Below are 25,499 nucleotides of genomic sequence, written 5' to 3' on the forward strand. Positions count from 1 at the left end.
ACTAACTCACCCAGTGGACCCTGTTACAGTGAACTAAACATTCTGCAGGACTTTTGAAATGGGAGTATATCACAGTGTGATGTCGAACTGTTAGTGGACTATAGCAGCGTCCATGCAGGATGTTATTTCACGGCAAGCTAGTGGGCTGTAGATTTATACAGTGAAGATTTACACTCTGGGTTACCACACACTAATGTCCCATGTAGACAAATCCTAACATTCCATACCTCTGCTCTGAATAGCTTCAAGCAGCCACCATTCTTAAAAAAAAAAAGTCTGTTACAAAACTATTTCCTTTTTCTCTACCCCAAATGTGGAATTCTCCCCTCCACCCCCAGTTAGACCTGTCCTACACCCAAAATTTATAAGATTCAGCTACAGTCAAGTCACACCTTTTCTATACATTAAAATTCCATGACCTTAAAGTCAGTTAACTTGCAGCCCCGACAAGGTGGAAATAGAAGCATTATACCCTTGGAAAGGGGATACTTCTAGCTTCTAGGTATAGGGTCTGGAATCATAGAATCGTAGGACTGGAAGAGCCCTCGAGAAGTCTTCTAGTGCAGTCCCCTGCACTAAAGGCAGGACTAAGTATTATCTAGACCACCATGACAGGTGTCTGTCTAACCTGCTCTTAAAAATTGCCAATGATAGAGATTCCACCTCCTCCCTAGGCAATTTATTTCAGTGCTTAACCACCCTGACAGTTAGGAAGTTTTTTCTAATGTCCAACCTTAAAAATTGCCAATGATAGAGATTCCACCTCCTCCCTAGGCAATTTATTTCAGTGCTTAACCACCCTGACAGTTAGGAAGTTTTTTCTAATGTCCAACCTAAACTGCCTAAACTGCCCTTGCTGCAATTTAAACCCAAAATAAGCCCTTTTCCCCTCAGCTGCATCATATCGCTAAAGTTCTTTATATATTAACCTCATGAAATCTCTTACATACGTGTTTGCTGAATTTCTGTAAATAGTATGTATGGTTGTAAACTACTGGCAGTTCTCAGGACTTGTTATTTATTATACAACTAAATGCTAAAAACTACTATGTGGCAGAAATCCTCTACTGCTTTTACTCTTTTCAGCCTTTAAAATACCATAAACCCTACTAATCTCCAAAGGATATTACTGACAATACTCGTTTATGCAAATTATGCTACCGCCGAAAGCTCACTAAACCTAAACCTAACAGCTAAGAGAAGCTACTACATATTGATACACACACATACATAAACACAAATATATAAATACATCTATATAAACTTCTTTAAAATGCATTTTAGTGATGAGTACCTTAATAAAATATCACACATTGGTAGCTAAATACAGATACACTTTAGGTTAGACTTTAAATAAGTGTAGGTGACTTTCACGTAATATTGCATCTGTTAGTCAAATCCAATATGAAGAGACATAACCTGCAGTGTTCGACACTTCTAATAACAATGAAAAACATACTATTCTATGAATATAACTAATGTATTCATAAAGTTTTGTGGACTACCACTCCTCAAATATTAATTTGTGGTTGAGTATTTTCAAACTCTTGCAGGACTTGCACAAAAACAGATGTGCATTTACATTTTAGAAATCTGTACAATGAATACTATAAAAATTCCCTGGCATTCCAGATCAAAACCTCTATTACATGTAGTAACTTTTTAAAGAAGTCAAGTACTGATGTCTAGTTAGGAGAGAAAACTGATGTTGCTACCTCTTCATTCACAATTCCGCTGCAGGGAATTGCAATTTGAGATGCCCATATTTTCTTAGCAATCACTTGCTTCTTGAAATACACAACACAGACTAGCATCTCCATGTGTGGGAGATATGTTTGCTTAGAGCTTAATGGAAAGAGGTGTTTATGCCAGTCATGTAATTTTCATGGAACTGTTTTATAACAAAAACTACTAGTGGCCACAAATAAGTTCTGATGACCTAATTTTTATGTAAAATCCTTACTAACCCCCCAGAATGAAGCTAAGAAATGAAATATGAACATTTCAGTTGTTAGTCATGCTTTGTCAAAGATTTTCTTTGGATGTCCTACTTTCAGTATGTACAGTACACTCCAAGAACTGAGAAACAATACTGCTGCTCTGCTGTATCATAAGTGTGGTAAAGCAAGGAGATAGCCTGCTGAGTACGCTTCTTTCCATACTGTACCTTTTCATCCAAAGCCTTATGGTGCTCAAACAAAGATTTCAGTGCTTTGAGAACTTCAACTTCACTGGAAACTCCTGAGGGGGACTGTGCTTGCCGTTTCACTACCGTCATCCTCAGAGACCTTTCATGTCTTGAAACAAGGCACTCCAAATGCTCCAGTAACAGCTGTTGGGTTTAAACATAAAGGGACATCATTCATTTGTACCTAAAGGTCATAAGAATTATAATTACAAACTGAACGTTACCAAATGACAATGACTTTGGCAACCTCCCTAGCTGAGGAAGCCTATGACTATTAAAGATATTGCCAGCATTCTCTGACTCCAAGTCAGAGAACTTGAAAGAAATTAAAAAAAGGAATTTTATTCAGATCTTAAAAAACTGCTGTGACCATTTGAAAACAACAAATTGCTCTACTTAGATTTATTGTTGCCTGTCTAAAATCCACTTAATATATTTAAATGATTCTTTTAGTCACAGTAATTAATGGAATGTTAATAACAAAAATAACTAATATAGCTAACCAACTAATGCAGTCTATAAGTAAAGCCTGAAAATCAGTCACCTAATTGTAATTTGTATTTAATTTATACTAAAACTTACTTAACAGAGAATGCAAAAACAAGCAATGTATTTTCATTAAAGTTTTAAAACACTTTATTTATTCTAAATGCATGTTGCATAGCTAATGGTGCATGTTAATATGGCAAGCTCTAAAATATTCACTATTTGGAATGTGGAATGACCACAAATGTTGCTAAGTACATTCTTTGTGATTTCTAGCCTACATTCAGCTGAAGAAAATGTTAGAATCATATTTTTATGGACATCTTTTTGCTGATATATTGAAAATCTATCTATCTATTTTTATAAGGTATATCAATGCCATCCCTGTAGTATCTGAGCATGACAGTGGTTAGTTGTATTTGTATTGAAAGTGAATAGCTAACTTCAAGAGTCATACTGTATAATAAGAATACTTTAATTACAGTATAATCACAATAGTATTCCTTTTCAACATGCAATTACATCTAATTCATATAACTGGAAGCTTAAAAGTTACATGACTGATTTACTTATTACTCCTTTGATGTGGTTCTTAATACATCTACTATCAGAACACAAATCTGTTTACTACATATATGTTTGCATATATTTATTCTCAGTCAGATAGTTAACTTTGAAGTCTTATGAGTTAGTGATGATAACAGGTATGACAGAAGCATAACCAGAGCATAACTGAACTATAATGACAATGTAACTATACTGAAATTACAGTATCCTTAATAAAATGGGAATGACTCATGTTTACCACTACTGTACTTTAAAAACACATCCTGCTTGCATCCTGCCAGTAGTTTACAACCATTCACCAAACACATATGTAAGAGATTACATGAGGTTAATATATAAAGAACTTTAGCAATACCACACAGCTGAAGAAAAAAGGAACATGTTTTGCCATTCTGGAGTTAAGAAAGCAGATTAACAAACGCAATCCACATGAAAAGATGTGCACGAGCTTGCTCTACTGCAGTGGTGGGCAACCTGCAGCCCACGGGCCGCACGGGGCCCATCAGGGTAATTCGCTGGTGGGCCACGAGACAGTTTGTTTACATTGACCATCCGCAGGCACGGCCGCCCGCAGCTCCCAGTGGCCGTGGTTCACTGTTCCCGGCCAATGGGAGCTGCGGGAAGCAGCACGGGCCGCAGGGAAATGGCGAACCGCGGCCACTGGGAGCTACAGGCAGCCGTGCCTGCGGACTGTCAATGTAAACAAACTGTCTCACTGCCCGCCAGCGGATTACCCTGACGGGCCGCAGGTTGCCCACCACTGCTCTACTGGGTCATTCGCTGATGTAACGAACGTTGAGGGACAGCAGATGCAGGCTTTTTGACACACCTTTGGCAAGCAGCTTTAAGGTGCAAACAGGTTTGGAGCCCCACCCAGGAAAGATTGATGAGGGGCCATGCTAAAGCACTGATTCACATTAGCAATGAAGCACAGTCTTAAATTCACTCCTATTCAGAACAGCACTTAAACATGTGCTTAGCTGCTTTCCTAAATGTGGGCCTAAATTAGAGCATCTCCAGGCCGTGCTTCTTCCTGGTCCAGTGCCTCTTCATTGCTGCACCACTTTAGTGGAGTCTAAACAATCTGACCCTACATTTCACAGTTATCATTCCACACCAAATATTTAGTTAACTAGAACCTTAACTTAAAGGTAACATTAAAGATTAAATATGTATAATAGTAAAAAAAGACCCTCTAATATTTGAAATAATAGAAAATGACATTTAAGAGACAGATAAATATTCAAATACCCTCCCACTTTATCATAAAATCTGTTAAATTAATGTACCTGTGAAAGATATTCTTTTGCATATTTTATCATATAAAGAGAAATAAGCTGACATCATAGATAAGTGTTGAAGGAACCGTGGGGAATTATAGACTCCCTGCAAACATTCAACATCCGTGCTTACTGTATTGTTTACAGAAGTGTTTTAGCTAATAGTTGTTCATTTTTCTGGACATTAACTCTGAACGCAAGCATTTTGCTAGCCACATGAATGCTCAAGAGGACATGTCCACATTCTCTGGCTTAACAGTGAGTTTAGTTATGCTTTTCAATAGAAATTGACTCCCTACTGAGAGTCCCATATTTTTTTCCCCACAATCTATAAAGACGATGATTATGGCAGGGTTAAGTTGGCTGACTTGAAGGCCTTATTAAATGATACTCCCAAAGGATCATCCAGTGGTTAGAGTACTAGCCTGGACCATGGGAGAATGGGGATTCAATTTTCTGCTCCACTTCAGACTTCCTGTGTGGTCCTGGGCAAGTCACTTAGCAATTTAATGCCTCAGTTTCCTATCTGCGAAAAAGGGGATGTGAATATAAATATTAAAAAAGAATGCAAAGTGCTCAGATACCATGGCAATGGGGACCACATAAGTACCTAAGATAGATATTGTAGAGGTTCATGGCGGCAAGGGATGTTCAGGATATGATTAGGGGAGGTAAATCATAGTATTTGTCTTCAGGGTACTGCAAGGATTGCCTGTTCTATTTATCCCTGTGCACAAGAATGTGCCTCTGTTTTTTCTGGGGCAGAGTGGTTCTGCAAAGTGTTCCAGCATGACCAAATGGCTAAATTTCACAATGGACCCTAGGTTTTTCACCTCTAGGTTTATATTCCTGACTACCGAAAAATTCCAACACTAATCTTCAGTTAGCTGGCCCACTTTTGCCTGTGTTGTTAACAGGGCTTTGGAACGGAGCCCGGAGCTGGAGCCCGGAGCAGCTCCGGAGCAGTGGAGCTGCAGGTTTTTGCCTGGAGCTGGAGCAGAGCCGGAGCACAGCTCCAAAGCTCTGGTTGTTAACCCCAGTTGTTCCACCAGAACCCTATAGTCACCTGAACAAGCAAAGAGAGAATCTAAGCTGGAGTGCGGGCTCTACATTGTCTCTTGACCACTTTTCTTCTTTTTCTTTGATAGATCAGGTGTTTTTGTCTTTCGATTTTCAGTTAGAGACAAATCTGAAGTTCCATTTACATCTATAAATGGCAAATGGCTACTTGTTGATCATTTCTTCTTAAGGAATATGTTTTGAACCAACTCCTACATATCCAGGTAGGCAGCAGAAGTGCAGCAAACTGCCATGTTAATGATCCTCTGCTTAAAATCTTTTATAATGGCCCTAAATTGCAAAAATAGATTGTAATGTATAAGAATTATATACTACCCGGTTCAGAGCTCAGACTGCAGCATTTTTTCCAGGCTGTTAAAGTAGATATTAGATTTGTAATCAAACTCAGTTATACTAGTTCCATATCAAGTACACTCAACAATTCAAAATGCCAACAATCTTTAATATTGTTCACTCTTCTAACGTTTCCAAAAGCTGAACTTTCATAAGATTATTAGCCATATTTGATAACAGGTAATGAAAACTAGTTGAACCTTCCCCTCCACCTCCCCCCGCTCCAAGATTGTCTGAATTTTCCCAGAGAATACTGTAGAGCAAATGTAAATTTTTCTCCAGATGCATTTTTTTCCTTTCTTGTAATTTTAGGAAGTAAACAAGCATTCAGAGTGTTTTGTTTTATTTCACGTGAACATTTGTATGGAAGTAAAAACAAAAAATGTTAATCCATTAACAAAGAGCTTTAAACCACGGGCCACTTTTTCAAAAGAGCTCAGTGCCCACAACTGGGGGCCACATTTTTAAGAAAGCTCAGCTCCCACTTAGGCACCTACATGAAGTGCCCATTTTAAAAAATGATCTGCCACTTCATGTAGGAGTCTAAATGGGAGCACAGCTCTTGAAAACTTGATGTAAGCTGTTTTCTGAGGTCTTTTGAAAATGTGGCCACAAATTTTCAACTAAGTATAATCAATTATCAAAGCAGAAATATACAACAATGTGAGCAGAAGCCTTTTGTTTCTAATAATGTTTTCAATATCAGTGTGTGTTGAGAATCAAACCAGTTAAACACACTGTATCTTCCCCAAATGTCTCCTTAACCATAAAACATGCCATATCTGTAACACATTTTACTGTGAACCAATAAAGGCTCAGGGAAATTTAACCCATGTTCCATTGTGCACAATGATACCTGTAGGGTTGCCCGGTGTCCAGTTTTCGACTAGAACACCTGGTCAAAAAGGGACCCTGGCAGCTCCAGTCAGCACTGCTGACTGGGAGGTTAAAAGTCTGGTCAGCAGCGCAGCAGGGCTAAGGTAGGTTCCCTGCCTGCCATGGCTTCGCGTGACTCCCAGAAGCAGTGGCATGTCCCCCTTCTGGCTTCAATGCATAGGTGCAGCCAGGGAACCAATGCAGAGGCAGTGCCTGCAGATGGGGCATCGCGCAGAGCCACCTGGCCATGTCGCCGCATAGGAGCTGGAAGGGGGACATGCCGCTGCTTCTGGGAGCTGCTTGAAGTAATTGCTGCCTGGAGCCTGCGCCCCCCCCCCCCCTCCCACGTCCCAACCCCTTGCCCCCATCCTGATCCCCCTCCCGACCTCCAAACCTCTTGGCCCCAGCCCAGAGCACCCTCCTGCACCCCAAACCCCTCATCCCCAGTCCCACCCCAGAGCCTGCATCCCCAGCTGGAACCTCATCCCCCTGCCCCCCACTCCCCTGCCCCAGCCCTGATCCCCCTCCTGCCCTCCAAACCCCTCAGCCCCAGCCCAGAGTGCCCTCCCGCATCCTGAACCCCACTTTTACGGCTCCACTCCAGAACCCACACCCCCAGCCCAGAGCCCATACGCACTCCCACATCCCAACCCCTTCCTCAGCCCGGAGCCCCCTCCCATACTCCAAACCCCTCAGCTCCACCCCCCAAGCCCAGAGCCCCCTCCTGCACCCCAAACCTATCATCCCCGGCCCCAACCCAGAGCCTCTGCCTCCAGCCGGAGCCCTCACCCCCTCCCGCACCCCAACCCCCTTAGCAAGCCTAATGAAAATGAGTGAGTGAGTAAGTGAGGGGGGGAGAGCGAGCGACAGAGGGAGGAGGGATGGAGTGAGTGGGGGCAGGGCCTTGGAGAAGGGGCATGGCAGGGGCGGGGCCTCAAAGGAGGAGCAGGGCAGGGGCGGGGCAAAGGTGTTTGGTTTTGTGCAAGTAGAAAGTTGGCAACCCTAGATACATGGTTACTTCATTCAAACAATACAATACATGAAGATCTATATATTCGATAGAGTTACATTCCTGAAGCACATGTCAGCAGAATACAGTAAGATTTCATGTCAGAACAGTTTTGCAAAAGAGCTGGTCTTAGAATCACAGCATAACAGGTCTGTTAAGAACAGCTTTAGAATTTTTAAAAAATGATAATTAAAGGTTCACTTTAATCAGCGTCAAGAGGTGCTGCAGACAGCCTGCTCTTTCACACTGTGTCATGCTGTGCCGACATTAGAACTGCCATTGGGATAGCTGCATGGCAAAGAAAAGAAAATGGAGTTCTGCTGCTGCAGCAAGCAGTCTGAATTTATCCAGGCAAAGTATCAAATTGTTGCTACGATTTTTCTATTGGAAAAAACAGTTTTTTCTAATGCATTATAAAGAATCTAAAAAGTACAAATGAATTTTAGTCTTATGATGTGTGTCATAAGATCCCCAAGATGGAATTCATTATTATCTATTGCTGGTAGAGCTACACTTTAAACCCCACAGTAAAGGTAGCAAGGTAAACAGTTGAATTAACATGGTGTGTTTAGAAATCCTGAGTTCTGGTGACCACAAAGTGAAAAGAAGTCTTTGCTATTTTAAAAAACAAACAAACAAATCCCAACCCCACACATTTAAGAATGAACTAAATACCTTTTTAAAAGTTTAATAAAAACAAAAGCCACATGTATGGAGAGAGCATTTCTAGGATTTCCATAATTTTCTTCATATATTGTGTAGATAGTTAAGGCCCCATATCAGCAAGGTACTAATGCATGTGCTTGATTTTCGTGGAACAGAAATACATGCATAAAGTTAGTAAAGTTAGCTGAATTACGGACTTAACAAGGGAACCTACTCATTTACATAGATCAGCAATGACATGTGGACTGACCTTAGACAAGTTCACAGTTATTTTATGCATTTTGAGCTGGCCCATTAACTGCATAAATTTGAACATGTGAATGTGTTTTGAAGGTTTGAGGCGTTAGTCAATACACTGAAATCAATGGGGTTACTCACAGGTTGTAGGCTTTGCAGGAGCTGGGCTTTAGTGAATTAAAAAAAAAATTCTCTCTAATATTTATTTATTTATTTATTCCAATAGGCCATTTTACTAAATTGTCAAAACAGCAACAACAGGATAATACACACCTTGAGCAACAGGACGAGAGATGGAGGACTCAAGGGAGAAACCAAGAGAAAAAAACTGGGGGAAAGTGGACAGAAGCATAGAAAACTAGAAGTAAAGGAAATGTAGGAAAAAAGATGATGGTGGAGGAAAATGCATGGGGTGAAGAAAGGATGAAAAAATATGCTTTGAAGAAACATCGATCCTGAATAAGACAGAAGGAAAGCTGCATCAAGAGAAAGTGGAGTTCAGGGAAAGAAGAAAGAAAATAAAGTTATTTTTTAATTTATTTAATTAACTTATTACAAAGTGTGGTTGATTAATTGTTTTGAAGCAATGATCTAATAATAGTTTAACTATTCACATTAAATCAGGAAAGAGCACATTTCCCCGTCCTTCTGCTCAAGAAGAATTGTACAATGCATTTCATGTATATTTTCAACAGCTTTTGTTCTGAAAAGCTGGCAGGTATGTAATTGATTAGATTAAATAGTACTAAAACACACACACTCTGCCTGAAGCAACTCCTCCTATGTCCTCTCAGAAACTCGTGCATCTTGCTTTTTTTTGATTTGGCAAATGTGTTTAATACGGGTGGGACTGATTTTCAAAAGCAACTTTATTATTTAGGAGTGCAATTCCTATTGAAAGTTAAAGTCAATGAGACTTGCTCTTCTAAGTCACTTAGGTACTTTCTACCCTATGTTGTTAAAATGACTATTTGAATATAAATGTATTCAGTATCAATATGTGTTCCAGCATTTTCTAAATATCTGAATCCTATGGAAGTTGTCCTAAATACTGTTATTTTATAGTAAATCACAAAGGCCTAACATATAGCAAAGTTTTATGAAAATACCAGCCCTTAATCTTTGGTTGCAGATAACTAGTAGTTTGATAATGGCCAGAAAAGACCATTAACCTAAAGATACTGAGATATATACTCTTTGAAAGCAGCATAAAAAGCTAATACAATGAGTTCTGCTCTTATTTTTGCAGCATATTATAAAAATTAGTTACCATCTGGACAGGTTAATATTAAATTGGTCGCAATCTGGAGTTGGAGGCTTGTTGATGGCAATGGCCAGGGAGATAGTTGTATCTGGATTAATAACCAGACCAGATTGGTCATCAGCAATTCACTAAACTGAGCCACCTAGACAATGACATCAGCATATTGGAGATATTGAAGCAGAATGGCGTTCTGCTAAACACCACCAACAGCTGCCTCCTCAAGCTTTTCCATCAGCCAATCAATGCCAATATTCAACGATGGTGACAGAACACAACCTGGCCAAACTCATGTGGAAATAGGAAACCATGCCATGTATCTATTGATGTTGAGCAGATGGCGACTTTCAAATACCTGGGAAGGGTCATGGGCAGTGCTGGAAGATGCTCAAAAGATGTAGACACTCATATAGCAGGCAACTGCACAATGTTTTGGGCCCTTCTGTGGCCTCTGTGATGATGTCGTAACATCAAACTTGCAATGCAGCTATAGATCTATGGAACTATGATTATACCAATTTTATTTTATGGGCAGTGAAACATGGGTGCTGAGAAAGGCTGAAAAGTGGAAAATTGACATTTTCAATTTTCATTGTCTTCGTCAACTGCTCCATATTAGGTGACAAGACAAGATCAGCAATGAGGATATTCATAGCGGAAGCCAACAACTTCCTCCATCAGTACTGGTTTGGTTTAGGTGGTTTTCTTGGTACAAACATATTAGGATGGAAGACCAACACAATACAAAGTTTACCAAGGAATACTACTGTGGTAGATGTGGCAATTTCCTGCTATAACCTTGAAAAAAATTGAATTAAGTTTAAGTATCTTTGGAGTCCATTGTATTAAATGCAATGTATGTATTATTGTGGATCAGGATGACCAAAAGATTATATTGAACAAATGTGGCAGACAAGAATGGTCTTTTGGGACAATATCTGTGAAATGGATTCTTTGTGTGGGTTTACCTAGATTTATTGCTCTGATAACACAACACTATATTAATTTTCACAGTCAAGTCTCTTCAAAAAACACGAATGTTTTAAATGGTTTGTCTTCCTGAGATAAGGTAATCCGTATCTGGTATTTATATAAGAGGGAGGTGTTCTGGTCTAGATAAGACATTCTTATGGGTTTGTCTCTTGACCCAAGAGCCTTAGAGTTATCATCTGTCTGCCATAGCAATTAACTTTGATTCCAAAGCACAAATTTCAACAACAAATATATATTTTAAACATAGCACAGAAGGAAATAGTGTAATGTTAAAGCAAGGTAAAGTTTAAAATGCAGCTTATCTGAGTTTGTATAACACCCTTAGGGATAATAAACATGGCATTATGGCTAAAGATGGTTTATCTTCCTGACATTTACTTGTCCTTGGCGACAGAAAGCAGAAACCTCATGCAATTTCCTTAACCAGACTGAACATTTTATATAGTATATTATATTCTCAAGCACCTGGCTATAACATACTTGTAGCTATATCTTAATATTCAGAAAGGGTGCAAACAAGTTTGTAACAACCTAATCTTAAAAATAAGTTATAATAAGAACAGCCATACTGAGTCAGAACAAAGGTCCATCTAGCCTAGTATCCTGTCTTCCAACAGTGGCCAATGCCAGGTACCCTAGAGGGAATGAACAGAACAGGTAATCATCAAGTGATCCATCCCCTGCTGCCCATTCCCAGCTTCTGGCAAACAGAGGCTAGGGACATCATCCTTGCTCATACTGGATAATAGCCATTGATGGACCTATCCTCTATGATTTTATCTAGTTCTTTTTTTAACTCTGTTATAGTCTTGGCCTTCACAACATCCTCTGGCAAAGAGTTCCACTGGTTGACTTGCGTTGTGTGAAGAAATACTTCCAGACCAATGGTACAAAACTGTCATGTAGATAAGTTCTAAATCAGGAACTCTGAGCTTCTCCTCCCACTCTTATTAATCTCTCCTCATATGGAAGCTGTTCCAAACTCCTAATAATTTCTCTTGCCCTTTTCTGTACTTTACCTATTCCAATATATCTTTTTTGAGATGGGGAAACCACATCAGCATGCAGTATTCAAGATGTGGGAGTACCTTGGATTTATATAGTGGCATTATGATATTTTCTGTTTTATTATCTATTCCTTTCCTAATTGATACTAACTATAATTTTGTATATATAGTTGGGATTATGTGCATTACTTTGCATATATCGACATCGAATTTCATCTGCCATTTTGTTGCCCAGTCATCCAGTTTTGTGAGATCCCTTCGTAACTCTACGCAGTCTGCTTTGGACTTAACTATCTTGAGTAGTTTTGTATCATCTGCAAGTTTTGCCACCTCACTGTTTACCCCGTTTCCAGATCATTTATGAACATTCTGAACTGTACTGGTCCCATCCCAGTACAGACCTTGGAGGACACCAGTGTTTATCTCTCCCAATTCTGAAAACTCACCATTTATTCCTACTCTTTGTTTCCTATCTTTTAACCAGTTTCTGATCCATGAGAGGACCTTCCTTTATCCCATGACAGTTTACTCTGCTTAAGAACCTTTGGTGAGGGACCTTGTCAAAGGCTTTCTGAAAAATCTAAGTACACTAAAATCCACTGGATCCCCCTGGTCCACATGTTTGTTGACCCCCTCAAAGAAGTCTAGTAGATTGGCGAAGCATGATTTCCCTTTACAAAAACCATGTTGACTCTTCCCCCACAAATCATGTTCATCTATATATTTGATAATTCTTTCCTTTACTATAGTTTCAACCAGTTTTCCCGGTACTGAAATTAGGCTTACCAGCCTGTAATTGCTGGGATCACCTCTAGAGCATCTGGCCTAATTTTATTAATATAATTTTGGCATCAGACCCCTAAATATCTATTGTCAGTCTGTGATATGTAACACAGACTCTTATTTTTGGTAGTAGAACAGGGGGGGAAAGAACCACCGCCAAAGGGTGGTTATTAAGGGATTCTGAGGTCTGGGACTGCTCCATTTGCTGTCTCTTTCCTCTTGTGTTTCAATTTAATATAGTACTGTGTTATGCAGTATGATGTCACTATCTCACACATCCCATTATACTGAGCACATTAGTGCGATTTGCAAACAAGAGGCATAAAACAGCAAGAGGGCAGCATGTGAAGCCACATGAGCTACACATGCAATGAGGCTGCTGAGCTCACTACAAAATCAATGTCAAGCAGTCACAGAGGTGCTTCCAATCTCATTATATGGGACAAAAGACCATCTCCACCTGCCATAGTAGTGGCAGGTAGACACAAGATGAGCCACCAAAGCCCCCTCCTCTTCTCCTTCCCACGGAGGCCCTTGCCTTCTTAATCTGGTGCTACATGTACAAGTTTATAATGCATCCATCATTTGTGTTTGAGGGTTAATGAAGATTACATAATTAAATACATGGCCTGAAAGACTGCATTCTCCATTCCTCCCTTATATACACACTTTGTGGCTTGTGACAAAAACCCACCGGTGGGCATAAAAAAGGTGACCTAAATAGAGGGCTAGATTTTGGGAGAAGGACATGGAAAATTACAACAGGGTCATAGAGCAACAAGAGGGATGACAGTGGGGGAATCTGCTCAACATATTAGCTGTCTATACCTATGTGCAAGGAGCATGGGCAATAAACAGGAAGAACTGGAAATATTAGTACATAGGCTAAATTATTACTTAATTGGCATCACAGACACTTCATGGGACAAATCTCATGACTGGAATAGCGGTATAGAGGGGTAGCTTGTTCAGGAAAGGCAGGAAAGGGGAAAAGGAAGCAACTGTTGCATTCTACATCAAGAATATATACATTTGTTCCGAGGTAGAGAGGCAGAATAGTTGAGAGTTTCTGGGTGAAGATATGGGGGAGAAAAGAGGGATAATGTCATGTTAATGGTGTACATAGACCACCAAATCAAGATGATGAGGCATTTTTAGAACTGAAATATCCCAAACACAAGACTTGGTAATAATGGAAGACTATAACTACCCAGACATCTGTTGGAAAAACAATATGGCAAAACAATAAAATATCCAGTAAGTTCTTGGAATGTATTGGGGACAACTTTTTGTTTCAGAAGGTGGATGAAGTAACCAAGGAAATGGACATTGTAGACTTGCTTCTGATACACAGAGAGGAATTGGTTGTGAATCTGAAGATTGAAGGCAGTTTGGATGAAAGTGATAGGAAAGGAGTGAGATCAGCAGAATAAGGACAATGGGCTTCAACAAAGTAGACTTTAACAAACTCAGAGAACTGGTAAGTAAGGTCCCATGGGAAGAAAATCTAAGGGGAAATGGAATTCAGGAGAATTGGCCATTTCTCAAAGACCTAATATTAAGGGGCAATAGCAAACTATCCTGATGTGAAGGAAAGATAGGAAAAATAGTAAGAGGCCAAGATGGCTCCATCAAGAGTTCTTTAATGACCTGAAAAATCAAAAAAGAATCATACAAAAAGGTAGAAACATGGACAAATTGCTAAGATGAGAACAAAATAAGATGAGCACAAGCATATAGGGACAATATCCAAAAGGCTAAGGCATAACATTAGTTACACTTAGTGCGAGATATAAAAGGCAATAAATACATTGGGAGCAAGAGACAGATGAAGGGAAATGTAGGTCCTCTACTTAGCGAGAAAGGAGAGCAACTAACAGACAATATCAAGAAGGCTGAGGTGTTCAATGCCTATTTTGCTTCAGTCAGGTAACTGTGACCAGATACTTAACACAATTAACATTAACAACAAGGGGAAAGGAATGCAAGCCAAAACAGAGAAGATCAGTTTAAGAAATATTTAGATAAGTTATATGTATTCAAGTCAGCAGGGTCTGATTAAATGCATCCTAGGGTATTTAACAAACTAGCTGAAACAATCTTTGAACCATTAGTGATTACCTTTGAAAACTCATGAAGGACACGTTAGAACCCAGAGGACTGGAGGAGGGCAAACATAACACCTACCTTTAAAAAAGGAAACAAAGAAGACTAAGGGGTTTATAGACTAATCAGCCTAAATTGGATACCTGGAAAGATACTGGAACAAATTATTGCACAATCAAACTGTAAGCACCTAGAGGATAATAGGGTTATAAGGAATAGCCAACATGGATTTATCAAAAACAAATAATGCCAAACCAATCTAATTTCCTTCTTTGACAGGGTTATTGGCCTCCTGGATGGGGCTGGGGGGAAGCTGTAGACGTGATATATCTTGATTTTAATAAGCCTTTTGACACAGTCCAACATGACATTCTCATATGCAAACCATGGAAATGCAGTCTAGATGAAATTACTATAAGGTGGGTGCACAAGTGGTTGAAAGACCATACCCAAAGAATAGTTATCAATGGTTTGCTGTCAAACTGGGATGACGTATCTAGTGGGTTTCTCAGGGGTCAGTCCTGGGTCCGGTACTATTCAATATTTATTAATGACTTGGATAATGAAGAGGAGAGTATACTTATAAAATTTGCAGATGACATCATGGTGGGAGGGTTGCAAGCACTTTGGAAGGCAGGATTAGAATTCAAAATGACCTTGACAAACAGGGCCGACCTTTGGGGTGGGCAGCCAGGGCAACCTGCCAAAAAAGATGCCGTGCGCTGACCCAGCCCAGCACTCCACCTGCACGCTGCAGCCAAGTGGACACGGCGCTGGTTCCTCTCCACCTGGCCCAGTCCCTCACCCCCTGCTCCTCTCGGCCAGACCCAGGGCTGTCTTCTCCCTGCTCCCCTCCCACTTGCTCCTCTTGGCCAGCCGGCTGCCTGAGGGCTCCTGCAAGTGATGGGTGCGGAGAGGAGCCCTCAGCCGCTGCGGTTCCGCTCCAGCCCCACCTCCTCCCGCCAGAGGCTTGTACCACTTGGTGGAGCTAGCGGCGGGGGGAGGGGAGGAGGAGTAGGGGGAGGCTCGGTGGCAGACCCAGGGGTTTCTGGCTGCCATGCACCATGGACAGCTGGGTTTCCCCATGGCGCAACCCCTGTCTCCTCCCTGGGCTCTCGGGCCTCTGCTGGGCCTGGGACAGCACTGGTGGGATGCTGCTGCACATGCAGATCTCCCTGCCCCTCCCCCCCCGAGCCCCACCATTATTCAAATGAGGAGGCCGGGGAGCATGGGGTCCCAGACCATGCTGGGCAGGAGGCGGCACCAGCAGCTAGTGGACCAACACCCTGACCAGTGGACGCTCCTTGCTCCAGGTAAGCCCCATTGGCCCTGGGTCCTGTGGAACAACTGGAGTCCCATCGCCCTATCCCCCCTCCCAGCGCCCCTGCGGGAGACCCAGTGTACCCTGCCCCATCCCCCCACCAGCACCTTTGGGGGAGACTGGACCTCCCCCAGGTCTTTCTGTCCCATCCTCCAACCAGCACCCCTGGTCTGGGGAGGGATGTGTGTCTGGTCCAGTTTGGGGGGTTCAGGTTGGGGAGGCATGTGGGTCGGGTCCAGTTCTGTCTGGGGAGGGATGCAGGTCAGGTCCAGTTCTGTCTGGGGAGGGATGCAGGTCGGGTTCGATTTAGAGGGTTGGCCTGGTCTTTGGGGGGCACAGCTGGTCCTGATCCTAGTCTCTGTGCCTCTCTGCCTGGGGGGAAGGGCTAGCAAGACTAGCAGGTATGAATAATGATATTGATGAATTAAAGTTTTTCATATTTTTTATTTTTTAAATGTTTTAAACAGTTTTTAAATTTGCCTCAATTTCACACAAAAATTTAATTCAAGTCCTGATAGTTCGTATGAGAAATGTGAAGCATGAGATAGTGTGACGGTTCCCTTTTAGTGGGAGCAGCACACAGCTGGTGTTTTGGTCAGCTTTGGCTTTTGTTAGCTGTTTTTACCCACACACACTTAGGGTGACCAGACAGCAAATGTGAAAAATCGGGACACGGGTTGGAGGGTAATAGAAGCCTATATAAGAAAAAGACCCAAAAATCAGGACTGTCCCTATAAAATCGGGACATCTGGTCACCCTACACACACTCTCCCTCACACAGTTCCCCCCAACACACACACCAGGGCTCCCTGCATCCAAGTCACTTTCCCCACCTGTGCTGTGCTGTGGGGCATCAGGAGCTGCTGCTCTCGTGCCCTCTCCTTACGCAGCCCAGGCAGGGAACGTGACCTGGATGCAGGGAGCTCTGATGTTACTCCTCGCTCCCTCCATCACAGCCCCCTAGGGGTGTGTGAGGCAGAGGAGCAGCAGTCTGGGGGGGAGTGAGCAGTAATGCCAGCTGCTTTGTGCATCCAGGTCAGTTTCCCCACTTGGATGCAGGAGGAGAATGCAGGGGTTAGGAGTGAAGAGGGTCCAGGGATTAGAGGTGCGGGGGGGAGGCCTTTGGGGCAAAGGGAGGGAGGGGAACCTGGGGAGCCCATGGTGGCCATATGCACCAAAATGCAAGTTCGCCCAAGGTGCCATTTTCCCTAAGGCTCGCCCTGTTGACAAATGAGAGAATTGGTCTGAAATCAACCGGACAAAATTCAATAAAGACAAGTGTAAAGTTCTGCATTTAGGAAGGAAAAGTCAAGTGCACAAATACAAATTGGAGAATAATTGGCTAGGCAATAGTACTGCTGAAAAGGACCTGGGAGTTATAGTCTATCAGAAATTGAATGAGTTGACAATGTGATGTGATTGCTAAAAACCTAATATCATTCTGGGGTGTATTAACAGTAGTGTTATGTAAGACCTGGGAGGTAATTGTTCCAATGTACTTGGAATTGGCGAGGCCTCAGCTGGAGTACTGTGTCCATTTCTGGGTGCCACAGTTTAAGAAAGAGTTGTACAAATTGTAAAGAGTTCAGCAGAAGCCAACGAAAATGATAAAAGATTTAGAAAATCTGACCTATGAGGAAACGCTTAAAAAAAACGTGGCCATTTTTAGTCTTGAGAAAAAGAAGACTGGGTGGGTGAGGGGACCTTCAAATATGTTAAGTGCTGTTATAAAGAGGATGGTGATCAATTGTTCTCCAACACCACTGAAGATAGGACAAGAAGTAATCAGCTTAATTTGCAGCAAGGGAGATGTAGGTTAGATATTAGGAAAAACTTTCTAACTATAGGATAGTTAAACACTGGAATAGGCTTCTAAGGGAGGCTGTTGAATCCCTGTCACTAGAGGTTTCTAAGAACAGGTTAGACAAACACCTGTCAGGGATGTCTAGGTATACTTGGTCCTGCCTCAGTGCAGAGAGCTGGACTAGATAACCTCTTGAGGGCCCTTCCAGCCCTACATTTCTAGAGTTCCATATTATTTTATTTGCTCCTTCCTGTTTACTTTCCCTCCTTCTTGTCCTTCTATATTTATGGAAGAAAATTTAAGGTATCTGGGATACTGATTAAATTAAAGCTGTTGTTTTACAACTTACACTGCACATAGTGAGATCCATGATTTTACTAGTATCTAGAGGAAGGGAGATTACCAGACCCAGGCCAAACATCAATTTGGTCCAATCTCCTGTTCCTAAGAGCCTCCCATTTCAGTGCTGTTGACTCCATCAGCTCCTGATGACTGGTGGTGTCAAGTAGTTCATGGTCATAAAGAGAGATGGCCCCTGACACAGCCTGGGTCCTGTCTACTGAGGATCTTGAAGATCAGGATCTTAAAATTAGATCTAGTATTGCACAGAGAGTCAGTGCACCATAAGGAGTAATGGGTAAGTTTCTAATCAGGTTTACTTTCTGGCATTCCTGCACTAACACAATGCAAGAGAATGATTAAATCCAAATGTACTACACTGTCAGTTAAAGTTTAAAAAAAAAACCTAATCATTTTATTCAATCTTTTGTTGTAGGATGCTTGTTTTTATACCACTAATTTTGGATCTAGATACTTAGGGCCAGATCCTCAATTGGTGTAGAATGTGTGTAGAATGGTTTATTTCCACTGAAATCAAATATAGTTATTCAAACTTACACTAAGTGAGCATCTGGCTTTCAGTGTACTTTTAAAATGATGCAATAAATGTATGGAAGATACAACATATATGATGCTGGGTTACACAGTTATGAAAGAGCAAATGTTCCTGTTTTGTTGTTTAGTTTTTTTCTCCTGTTCTAACTAATTAGTAATTAAAGCCTCCATGAATTGTACCAATGCATAATTTCCTTCTCCTTCCTCTGGAGAGATGGAAGGAATGCTTTGTTCATCCACATTGTATAAAAACAAAACCAAGAATTATCCCAAAATAAGCTGCTTCACGATTTATAACATGCTAATTACTAGAATTTCAGAGTAGCTTTCAATTCTATTTGTGTAGCTTAATGTAGAGATAACTTATTCATTGTAAAATAATGAAATATATGTTTTATAAATATACTCAGATAATATACATTTTGTACTTTTTACATATGACAAAGAGAAATACGTGTTTCAATAGGAAAGCACATTTTTCATAGTTTATAACCCATTTTTAATATTTTAATTATTTGTAAATTCTGAATAGCAATTCCATAAAAAATTAAGACCAGAGTATTATACAGTGCTTAAACATAATGCAGGCATTGATAAAGCATAGATTAGGCACAGTACAACAATATTCTCAAGCATGCGAGTACACTGAAATCTAAGTAGATTTTTTCTCTCCATCCAGTCCACTCTAGAGCTCTTACATGGAGAAGTTATTCCTCTCACTTGTTTGAAAACAGTTCCACGTGATTCTATGGGCCACATCCACACATCTTACCTATACCATTGGTCCTGCTTAAGACAATGGGACGATTGGTAAGTGGAAAGCAAATAGGATGCAGCCCATAAAATTGTTGATTTCACCAAGGGGACAAAATATCCCAAGAAAGTGAGCACTGTTAAAGAACAAATGTTCTGTAAAGGGGTGCAGCTTCACTGAATCAACTGGCAGCACCAGTTTACACCAGCAGAGAATTTGTACCTTATGTTTTTAAGGGCACGCATTTTCAATTTACTAAAACGATATTTCAGAGATATTTCAAATTGTTTTCTCTTAAATATCTATGAGTTCTGGGGAACTAGATAGGTGGGAGGATTTGTAAAGGAATATATAGCCTTTCACCTCTAGATTGCTAGCTAATATCCCGCTAGATCACTAGTGACAGAAGTGTGTTACCATGGATGTTTAGTGGCTTCTATGACATGTGCTTGATGTGCTACGTCATGTGCTTCCCAGTCGACTCGACAACTATCTAAATCACAGAAAAGACACCACATTTCACAGTAATTGGTACCTTTGTTGACAGTCTCAAAAGATTAAACAGGCAAAGAGACTGAGCTATCTTCTTGCTCTGGCTGGTCCTCCAGATCAGCAGGTCAGTTCGAGAAAGCTTACACTGTCACTTCTTGTTCTGCAAGTGTCCTGTGTACAGGGACCATCATTCTCCAGGGCTGTCAGCAAGCACCTTCCACAAGCACTGAACTTACATGAAATATGTTTTCTCTCTTAAATCTATTACCTCAGATTTCTGAGTCCTGCTTTTCTCCTCCAAACGGTTATATTTACAGAATATAGAAGGAGACAAACAGGATTTTCACTTTTAATTTCTAATTTAAACAAGGAGCCTACCCATTGCCATTACGTAAATAAAAAATGTTATCAAGTTTACTACAATATATTCTTCAGGAGTTTTCAGAAACAATATGAAAAAGTTTACAGAGCTTCTGTAGCTTGCTGAACTGTTAATTTAGGCAGATACTTTACTATATCCCCACCCCCAACCACATTTACATTCATTCTGATTACAAACTGCAACTTTGTTGGGAAAAGAAGAGATACTTTAACTAAGAATTATCAACTGGCTCAGGTCAGAAAAGAAAATGCCCTCATTTTAACATAACATATGTTCATTTTTAGTTTTGGCCTCCTTTGATATTTCCTGATATCTGAGATTATCACAATTAATGTACCACATTGTTCTGTGTTCCAGCTCTAGAAGAGATCCTATAATACCTTTCCATATACTGTAAGGATGGTTATTCTTTCAAAACTGAAATTAGATAGTAGGATAGGCACCTACTCCTTGGGTGCTCCGGGGCTAGAACACCCATGGGGAAAAATGGTGGTTGCTGAGCACCCACCAGCAGCCAGCTCTCCACCTCCCCTCGCAGTACCTCCAGCCCGCTGACGGCCCCACTGATCAGTGCCTCCCCTTCCCTCCCAGTGCTTCCCGCCTGCCATGGGCCAGCTGTTCCACGGCATGCAGTAGGCACTGAGGGGAGAGGAAGGAGCGAGGGCGGGGTGCACTCGTGGGAGGAGGCAGAATGGGGTGGGAAGAGGAGGGGTGGTGGCAGAGCGTGAGCAGGGCAGGGGCGGGGAGGAATGGGGGCAGATGGGAGGGGTCGAGCACATTAGAAAGTCAGCGCCTCTGCTCAGTAGTGACTACAAAAATTACTATAGAAATTTCTAATCCTTCTACTACTTTTTCAAAGTCACATTAAATGATTTTACTGACAAAAACGTATTTGTCTTGCTGTCATCAGTGCAGAGCCAGTCAATATAGGTACGGGTGGTTCAGTTCTGTTCTATTTTGCCTCACATGTTGAAAGAATTGCCAACTATGTTCTGAACTGAAAAATATTTCTACTAGGGCTGTCAAGCGATTAAAAAAATTAATCACAATTAATTGCAGTTTTAATCGCACTGTTAAACAATATTAAAATACCGTTTATTTAAATATTTTGGGGGTTTTCTATAGTTTCAAATATAGGGTCAGGGCTGGGGGCTCTGAGATTCAGCCCTGCTCCGGGCTTCAGCACCCCTCAGGGCTTGGAGCTTCAGTGCCTCTCAGGGTAAGGGGCTCCGGGATTCAACCCGGCCCGGGGCTTCAGCCCCCCTCAGGTGCATGGCATGAGGCTTCAGCGCCTCTTGGGGCACGGGGCTCCAGGCTTCAGACTGGAATGGGACTTTAGCCCCTTCAGGGCTTCAGGCCAGCATGGGGCTCAGGGCTTAGCCCCTCTCGGGTTTGGGGCATGGGGCTCCAGCCTCCCCCAATCTTCTGGGAAGCTGCTGGCTGGGGCTCTTCCAGCCCCCATCCCTCCCACCCCCTGCGCCGCCTCCGGAACTGGGCTGCTCCAGCCCCACCACCCACCTAGCTGCAGGCTGAGGCGTCAGCCCCCCCAACCTATGCCTCCCTGCCCCCTTCCCTCCCCCCCCGAGGTATGCAATTAACACATTTAAAAAATGTACGCATTAATTTTGCTTTCAGTTAATCGCAGGTGTTAACTGTGATTGACAGGCCTAATTTCTACTGTATCTTATGATAATGTAAGAAACAGAAAACACTTGGATAAGGCCAAAGGTGAGTACCTCATTCCAGGGAAGAAACCCACTGCAGGGTTGAATTTAAGAAACACTGTGAGAAGGAATAGACATTTTCCCAGGGGGCTCTGGTTGAGGCAGGGAGCTGAGACCCTGCTCTCTTTGTGCCTAAGTTTAAGGTTTCCATAGACTGGAATGCCAATGAGCGTACGGGCAGGAGTTCCTCCTTCCTTTTCTCTCAGCAGCATGTGAAGAATTTGGGCTAGAACTTGTTCCTGAAAATCAGAGTATCAGGGCATTTTAAGAGGCTCTATTCTTCAAAAGAGGAGGGGATTGTCACAGTTTCAGGATAACTGCACCTGTATTCCTCCTCCATGGTGCGTTGAGAGCACTCACTCAAGGTTTCTAGCTTCCAAATGTTAACTCCCCTTGGTGGAGACCCTCACCTCTCCCCCTCCCGTCCAGGATTTTAAGGCTGCACAGCTCTCTGGCTATACTGGGATATCCCCAGAAAGTCAGTATGACTAAAGGCCAGAGCCCATGCTTTGCTTTCTCTGTGAACAGTGTATTGCCAGCAGTTATAAGTTATCACACAGCCCTTTTTCAGTAAGCACATTTATTCTTAAGGTAAAAGCACTACAGAGAAAACATAATAAAAACAATATACAGATATAAAACACCATACTAAACATACCAGGAGTCACCCATCAGTCTTATGGGGCCCTGGCAGGCCAAAGTCTTTCCAACCCTTCCGCAAGGGTTGCCCCCCTTGGTCAGAAGATCCTGCCTGTTTGCTGGATCAGAAAGAAGACCCTGAGTCAGTTTAAATACAGCCTTTTTATACCAAAAACCCTTTCTTTGTCTGTTGGTCTCTGGAAAATCCAGTTTGAACCAATATATGCAAGCCTCTCCAAGGGTTGGCACCTCTCTGGAAGTGGTTATAACCTGAGTAATTCATCTTAATCACTCCCCTTCACCCACTGTTCTCAATGCCTGGAGGAGCTGTGGCAATCTCCCCGCCCTGGAACTGCATACAATCCCTGGGGCACCATTCATACACTTAATACAATATGGTCTGTAAAGATACCACCATTCATACACTTAATACAATATGGTCCGTAAAGATACCACAGATATTGGTTGCAATATCTGTCACGGGGGCATAAAGACTTCTGAGAGCGAAAGTATCTGGAGAGGCTAGGTAAGCCTGCCCATGGCTGTATCAAATGTAGTGAGGGGGTTGGGTTAAAACAAGGGGAGAGTCAATTGGTTTCACCTATTTTGGCTTGAAGGTTTCCTCTTCTGAATGCCACACTATATCTTGGTTCTTGCTATATTATTAGTTTATTAGAATACCTTTGTTTGCTTAGTAGGCTGTTTTTGCAGCATCATATTCTGAGAACAACATGTCTGTATCAGATTATGAATTCTATTTTGTAGTAAATTCTGAACACATCTGTAAACTTGCCTGAGGGTAGCTTATTGTATTGAATTACAGACAGTGCCCTGTCCAGGAAAGGTGTTTGACACTTCATTGAAGCCACCAAGACTGATCTGGAGCCAGCAACTTTGATTGTCTCTCATGCACATGGAACAATGGTTTTTCTACGCAGAGGCATGCAGGTGAGGTAAGCATGACTGCGGGAGGGGGCTGTAGCATCCCAGTGAAGCACATGGTTAAGAGACAGAGAGTTTACTTAAGGGCGCAGTGCTGCTCTGGGTGGGAGGGCTGACCATCCTCACATTTAGGGAGGTCTTGCAGAAAGGTTAGAACAGGAGGGTCTCTGCCTAGCCTGAAACACTGACAAACCTCAGAGTCACAGAAGGGGTGAGATCAGACCAAGGACGGGTGTTTCTCAGGACTTTGGCTTTATTTTCGAAGATCTGTAACTCTTGAGTGCTTTAAGAGTAAAGATTCTGTCGTTAAGAAATTCCTTTGATAAGCCTGTGTTCTTTGCTTTCCTCCCTCTTTGTCCCTGCAGGGACTAAACTAGAAGCGCAGAGTGCCCAGAGCCTAGGTAGAGCTCTAGGGGAGCATGTATACGCGATGGGGGGAAGAGGGGAAGTGGCTCAGGAGGTCTCAGACACTAATTTCAGGACACAGGGGAGCGAGGTGGTGGCACTCCACATCCCAAAGAAGGGTGTCAAACAAGAGGTATGAGCCTGCCCTGAACTCCTAGAACAAGAAACAGTGACTAGATTCTACCCGGGCCAAGTGGCCTTGAAAGCACATGGGTCCACTTGCAAAAGAATGGTGACTGTACAGTACGGTACCAGGCTAGTTTGTGACACACATTATTTATTCAACAAAGAACTCTCAACTCTGATTGTTCTTGCAGATACCAGGTTGACCTTGCAGCGCCGACATAAAAAAATAAATATAAACTGAAAATTCAATTAATATGGTACTGAGATTATGGAGAGGAAATAAATATGTAACAAATGTCATTTTTACAAAGTCACTTATAGTACATGCACAATAGTGCTAAAAAGTGCACTTTGATGTTTAGCTTTATGAGATTTAAAGTTACTGTAATGCTAATGGAGATTCATCAGGGTCAGACTTGTGTTTGTTTGTTTGCACAGTTGCAGGTATCTCAAAAATTCTTGAATGTCTGTCTCTGACTTGCAGTGTAGTTGTAGTTGTGTTGGTCCCAGGATATTAGAGAGACAATATGGGTGAAAAGTTCCATTGGTCCAATAAAAGATATTACCTCACCTACCTTGTGTCTCTGACTTGATTGTCAAGTTGTTCCATTCTTCTTTCCATAGCCTTGGTTTGGATGAGTACATTAGTTTATCTGCATTTACTATATAGTGTATTTTTTTCCAATCTCTTAGGTCTTCATCTTCCATGTCTAACTCCTTCTCCATTCCCATAACACATTGGTAAGTTTATTAATTTTAGCTGCCAGGATTTCAAATATACCCTCCAGCAAGGTCATCACATTCTATAACCTTTATTCACTGGTATTGGTTGCCCTAATAAATCTCTTGTTCTTCACCTTGCAGAGGAACAGATTGTCTGCAAGTTTCATGGTTTGAAAAAGTGGTGTTAATGTCAGAGCTGGATTTAGCACCTGCTATGCCCTGAAGATGGCATTTCTCAATCCTTTAGCAAATGCCTATTAATGACCATTAGCTTTTCTTGGGTGATTCTTTCCATTAGAAACTTCTGAACAGCATCAAATCCATCATATGCATCAGCACACGTTTTTAATGGATATAAATATATATGCACCTATCTACATAGTACAGATATGCTACCATTTAAAATTGGCACTCATCTTTC

The 25,499-nt window shown here is 41.7% G+C and overlaps 1 protein-coding gene across 3 annotated transcripts in view; it reads right to left on the reverse strand.

Annotated features, from left to right (window-relative positions):
- Positions 1-25,499, reverse strand: part of PPFIA2 (PTPRF interacting protein alpha 2) — a 627,181-nt gene that overhangs the window by 250,632 nt on the left and 351,050 nt on the right. For all 3 annotated transcript variants that reach the window (XM_065422644.1, XM_065422656.1, XM_065422651.1), the window contains one exon: positions 2,168-2,332. In XM_065422644.1, coding sequence (XP_065278716.1) covers positions 2,168-2,332 — 165 coding nt within the window. The remainder of the gene's footprint in view (positions 1-2,167; positions 2,333-25,499) is intronic.

This window comes from Emys orbicularis, chromosome 1, assembly GCF_028017835.1.
Source record: "Emys orbicularis isolate rEmyOrb1 chromosome 1, rEmyOrb1.hap1, whole genome shotgun sequence".
NCBI classification, from domain to species: Eukaryota; Metazoa; Chordata; order Testudines; family Emydidae; genus Emys; species Emys orbicularis.